Source organism: Semicossyphus pulcher, unplaced genomic scaffold, assembly GCF_022749685.1.
Source record: "Semicossyphus pulcher isolate SPU_LCO1_2020_fin unplaced genomic scaffold, fSemPul1.0.p SCAF_21, whole genome shotgun sequence".
Lineage (NCBI taxonomy): Eukaryota > Metazoa > Chordata > Actinopteri > Labriformes > Labridae > Semicossyphus > Semicossyphus pulcher.
In genome coordinates this window covers 1,039,892-1,045,891 of record NW_027211695.1, presented here as the reverse complement: position 1 = coordinate 1,045,891, position 6,000 = coordinate 1,039,892, and the positions used below count along the sequence as shown (strand labels likewise).

The window sequence follows — 6,000 nt, the reverse complement described above, 5'->3', positions numbered from 1 at the left end:
ACAGTACAATTTGCTTTTTGTAAGTGTTAATGGGCATCCCCACCCAGGACGTGAACTGCTCAGAGGTCAAAAAGCACATGTACACACACTCAGGAGGACACACCCTGTCACTATTGCTCACTGTTACTTATTTACACATTTTGCAACATCAAGTAATGCAGCGATTCCGCATCCACCCCCCCCCAACACATCCACCCAGTTTGCATGCAGGCCTCTATATATAAAGTGTCCTGCTGTGTCCCTGCGTCTTCCTCTCCTGCTAACTAACAGTTAGCAATGGACACTTTACACTTTATATTCCTGCTCTTATGGATGTGTGGCTGCGGAGCAGGACGGGAACAGTACAGGTGAGTCTACCCCAAAAATCAAAACATCAAAACAAATCACAAGTTTTTCTAATTCAATAGAAAAAATCATCAAAATTGATTCATCAATCAGTTCTAATAATCATTTGATTTAATATATTGAGTTAAATAATCAATAAACTTTAATGTCTGCACCAAAAAGAGATTAAGTCAATGATTTTATCAAACCACCACTTCAAAACTTAAGTTTACAAAAATGTCTATTATGGTTCAATTATTCATTTTCTGTTAATCAAATAAGTTGCTAATCACTAATACGTGTATTTATTATCAGTGTTCCACTGAATTTATTGAAAACATTTAATTCAATTATATCCTGCTCGTTTTACATTTTCTACTCATTTATTTTTATTTTTTGCTTCCTGATTTTGTTTATTTATATTTCGGCCTTTGTAAAGAACTATGTGACCGAGTGTTACTTGTGAATAAATCAATAATTTGATGCATGCTATTGATCTGGAAATGATTGGTTTTCTTTTATATTTTATTTCTTCCACTAAAGAACCAACATATCAGACTGTACATTTGAACAGCTGAACCAGAAATACTTCATTAATTCCCGGGGGAGGTCCGTGGTTCCCAACCTTGTAGTCTTTGGGACAGCATAGTAATCCAATCTACAGTTCATCAAGACATTTGAATATTTTAGGGATCTTTGGTGCTGATTCCTTTTAAAGAATCTATATTTTTGAATATAACTACATTCACGTCAGAAATACCAGCAACAAATAAAGGATTCCATGAGTGTTCTGACTTCGGTTAATGTGTTCCCAAACTGTTGAGCTGCAGGTGACGAACGTCTGCTCAGGGTTGAACAGTCACAGTTCTTAATAAAAAAGCAGTTAAAAAGTGTTAATGATTAGTGACGGCTCTTTGTTGATCTGTGATATGTTCATCTAATGCCATATAATATTTCTAATCTAATACATTTGAAAACTTGTACTGCCTTTTTAAAATCATGTGATTATCAAAGTTAATTAATAATGTTTTTTTGTTTTGTTCTTTTATTTAATTACCAAAATGATGATTTGTGTTCTTTGCCACATCAAAGGATTTCTGCTTTTTTAATACAGGATGGTTTTGTGAGTCTTACAGGGCTCTCGCTCTTTAGCTCCTGCCTGGGTTTGTTTACATCAGTGGAACCTGATAATAACTCTGAGAGGGAACTATCTCATGTTGTTAAAATATGCTTGCTCTTACTTCCTTCAGCTGTAATTATAAAATCAGGGTACTGGTGTCTCTCAGAGAAACAAGCTGAGGAAACGTGAAAACCTGAATATTCTTCTTGTCTTTCTTTTACAGCCTGCAGAAAACACAGAGAGAAGGAGGTACGTTGGGTTGAATGATTCTATAAATCGTCCGTATCTGTTACATGTAAACATTTAGAATAAATTGCAGAAAAATATGAATTTGAATTTGAAAGAATAACTTGGCATGAGAGCAGCACCTCGTGTGATCCACAGCCTCCAACACACTGTCCTTGAGATGGATGTGGACTTTACCTCTTTACAGCTCCTTATCTTCACCATACACAAGACTGTCACACAATCTTAACACAGAGCAAATCACACACAGCACACCAAAGAGATACATCAGTACTGAGAAAGAGCAATGAAATCACTGTCCTGTGGACCACTAGAATATAATACTCAAGTAAAAGTAATATTACTTTAAAGGAAAGTTCTGTTTCTTTAAAACAATTCCACTCTGGTAAAACGTACTTTTATTACAGTAAAAGTTCTGTTACTTAAAAAAAGCTTCTTGCTCTTTGAAAAAAACAATTTAAATATTAAACATTATATGTCAAAAAGTAGTTGTTACACCTTCAATGTTTGCATTTATATTATACTCATGGTTCGTATATCTAGCTAACTTGTTGACAATGACAATAAAATACAAAAGCAAGGTCATTGTGTATCTGTAACACATTAAACTCCATTCCTGGTTCATACAAAGCTAATCTGCTAATAGTAACCAGTTTGTTTGTCAGTCAGTTGAAGAATTCATCACACACAGCATTTAATTATCTATTACAGCGACCACTAACTGTGTTGGTGGTGACTGACGTTGCATTGCTCTCTGTCTTCCTGTGTTTGTATCTCTCCTGCAGTGCTGACCTCCTGTGACTTTAACAGCAACAGTGACCCGTTCTGCAATTTCGCTCAGGACTACACAGACGACAGCGACTGGACGCGACACAAGGGTCCAACCCCGACAGAACACACCGGCCCCCCTGGAGACTTCCCTGATGGAAGTCAGTTCTGAATGCTTTATTTGAAATGTGTCATTTCTGCACACTGATCTCTTTGGTAACCAGGCCATGACTGACTCATGATAATTGATCCATCTGTCTACAGAGGGCTACTACATCTACCACGAGGCTGATAATGTATCAAATGGAAAGAAAGCTCAATTGCTGAGCCCGGCCATCTCATCACCATCCACTGAGATCTGTGTCCAGTTCCGTTACTACATGTACGGCTCAGACAGCCGCAATGTTTTGAAGGTTCTGGCAAAGAGGCCGGATGCTGAGGTTGAAGTCTTTGAGAAGGTCGGAATCCAGAGTCCGTCCTGGCTGCAGGGCTCTGTCACTGTGCCAAATCCGAGCGGATCCAGTGTCACTGTAAGTTACTGCAATTTGTTCTGTAAGTTGCTCTAACAAACAAAAATGGGGACTTGGAAATTGCACTCAAATCTATCATTTTTTTCAGGATTAAAGAGTTACTACTTCACAAAGTTCTCACACAGTGTACGATTGTCCTCCCGAAAATGCAACAATTCTTGCAAACAGTTTTTTTAACGACCAAAATGTTTATTGTCAGGCAGCTCATAGTGGCAGTAGTTATTATGTGGGGAGCAAAGAAGGAAGTCAGGTGACCACAGTTTAAAGAGTAAGACGTCATTAAGGGAAAGGGGTTGGGTTTGATGAATGGATCAAACAGGACTTTTACCCAGAAGGCCGAAGTCCGGTGTTAAAACTAAAGTCAGTGTTGACATCACATACATAACATAGTAATCTAATTTGCATTTGTTATTTAACTAAAGTAACCCAGGTGACGTAGTAGGATACCTCTTCCTCATACAATATGAGCGAGCTATTGTCCATGAAGTGCAAACGATCGTCCTGATATACTACAAGCAAAGCTGCAGGGAGAAGAGTGGAGGATGTGGTGTAGCTTTATAGTGCCCAAAAATACAGCCAGGGCTATCATGTTCTTAAACAAGCAACGCTTTGTATTGTACTCGCTAAAGCAATGTTGGACTGAAGCCATGTTTGGTACTATAACTTCTGAAACTACTAAGTTACATATCTTTGGCACCAAACTCACATAAAAACCTCACATATGTACGAAACATATTTACAAAACTTACCACAAAACATGTAATAATGTAAATAAATTAAATACATAATGTATTTAACTTAAAAGTAGCTTAAATCAAGTAGCTAACAAACTTTTCCAAACAAAGCTCAAACTTAAATAATGAACAGTATCACAACGTTTAACAGGACTTTATTATTATTAACGGTCTATTGACCCCATGCAACAATGCTTTTAATAGTAATTGCACCGATACATTTTCAGGATTTATGATAACTTACTTTGGAAATCACCTAATTGGCCACGAGTTACCTCAATCGTTTAAATCTGTGCAGTGCTTTAAGATATTACAGAGAGAAATACTGGACAGACTGATTCAGCATGATCTAGTCAATGCACACAAACGTGTACAACTTATTTTACAGCAACTCTTACCTTTAATACGTCAGCGTAAATATATTTAACATTGTCTTAATAACAGCTGTAAAACAATGTGAGCATCAGGAGAGGAAATAAAGAACAGTAGAAGTGCTGATGTGTCGGCAAAGCTGAGGGCATATCCATGGTAACACTATGTAACACTCTTTCATAAAGTCGCACCCTCAACAATTAATCTTCACCGTTTAATGTTGCATGCATTGCTGCTTATCTGTTTGGATTTTATTGGAATTGATCCTTTGCACACACTGTATGTCTCAGTAAATTGGTCGAGGCCCAGTCTTTTTTAAATCAATATAGTGAAACTTCTTAACAGCTGCAATCTAAGTCAATTACCATAAAAATCAATCCAATCTATCCAGATTTATATGCAAATGTTGCCACACAGTAATGGCTGCTTTCCTTACATTATCATGTAATATATTTTTTCCTGCATCTTTAGATTGTGTTCCAGGCCGAACGAGGCCTCAGTGCTTCCTGTGACACAGCTCTGGACAACATCGTAATAAGTGACGGAGCCTGTCCTTGTGAGTGTACAAGCATCTACACACACGTTCACACAAAAACATGTATTGCTATATCATTGATTGTCTAAATGTTTTGTCCACAGCTTGTGTTTCTGGATGTAATTTTGACGAAGTTGACCTTTGTGGTTGGACGACGGAAGTTGGAAACCCTGATTTGTTTGGATTTGATTTTTGGAATGGGCCAACAGACACTGAGGGCACTGGACCTGATGATGACTTCTCCAAACCTGGATGTAAGTGGTTCTTTTTTTCAAATGTTTGTTATAGAACAACAGTTTTTCACAGATTCTGCCGGAACAGTTTGATAATTTAAATAAAAGAACATGCAAGCAACGATATCTGAACAAATGATCGGATTGAATTTGAAGTCATCGTGTTGTGTGCATCAATTTGCCTCTTGGACTGCTTTGTTCGTCCTTTGTTCCTTGAAATATGGTTGATGTCCCTCCAATGCCTTTTAGGTGTTTATCAATTAAAAAACGGTGACATGATAGTGATTCGTCAAATTTCCTAAGTAGATACAATTTTAAAAACCTGGAACAGAGCAGTATAACACTATAACCATATCCCTGCTTGTAGCCTGGTGATGAAGGAAAATGTCTGCCATGTTAAAAAGCACCACCTCTAATATTTTCTTTGCATTCAAACACACTCACAATAAAATAAATGTTGGGACTGTAACAATACAATACAGTGTCATAACATAATAAAATCATTTTTTTTACCTTTCTCTTATTAGTTTGACTTTATCCATACCTAAAAAGTGGTATTTCTTTACTCTTATATTTAGTGGGCTCCTATCTGTTGATGGACTCTGTTGAGGCTATCCCTGGTGAAAAGTCTCAGATCATAAGTCCTCAACTAACCCCAACCTCTGGATGTCTGGACCTCACCTTCTATTACTACCTGTATGGTACCAGCACCACCATGGAGATCAGCGTCCACACCATCACCACAGGTAAAAGACTGCATTTATTCAAAGGTCCATTCAGACACTATAACAGACAAAATAATGTTTATTTGAATTCATTTTTCTACTTCCCAGGTGGAAGCCTTGGACCTGCTCTCTTCACTGTCAAGGGGAACCAAGGTGAAGGCTGGAGGCCTGCTGAGGTCCGCTACTTGGGAACCACTTCTGTTAAGGTATATTCTGGAACTCTGTGTCTTTGTATAAATAAGCGTGTGCACAGAGGATTATAATAACTGTCTTTTCACATTATATGGATTTCAGTTTGTGATTGTGGGCACCTATGGAGAAACTCCCCAGACAGATATTGCCGTTGATGCCGTGTGTGTCTGGGCCTGCAAAGGTAAGAAACTGACCAGAAGGAATTCCAGTTACTTTTCTTG

At 37.8% G+C, this 6,000-nt stretch overlaps 1 protein-coding gene across 1 annotated transcript in view; it reads left to right on the top strand.

Moving 5' to 3' along the window:
* Nucleotides 1-2,426: 2,426 nt before the first annotated feature.
* The window catches only part of zanl (zonadhesin, like), a gene marked incomplete at its 5' end in the record, with an annotated part of 50,375 nt that continues 46,801 nt past the window's right edge, over nt 2,427-6,000 (top strand). Inside the window, 7 exons of the mRNA XM_069672695.1 lie at nt 2,427-2,619; nt 2,723-2,988; nt 4,566-4,650; nt 4,734-4,883; nt 5,441-5,608; nt 5,696-5,793; nt 5,882-5,960. Coding sequence (XP_069528796.1) covers nt 2,427-2,619; nt 2,723-2,988; nt 4,566-4,650; nt 4,734-4,883; nt 5,441-5,608; nt 5,696-5,793; nt 5,882-5,960 — 1,039 coding nt within the window. The remainder of the gene's footprint in view (nt 2,620-2,722; nt 2,989-4,565; nt 4,651-4,733; nt 4,884-5,440; nt 5,609-5,695; nt 5,794-5,881; nt 5,961-6,000) is intronic.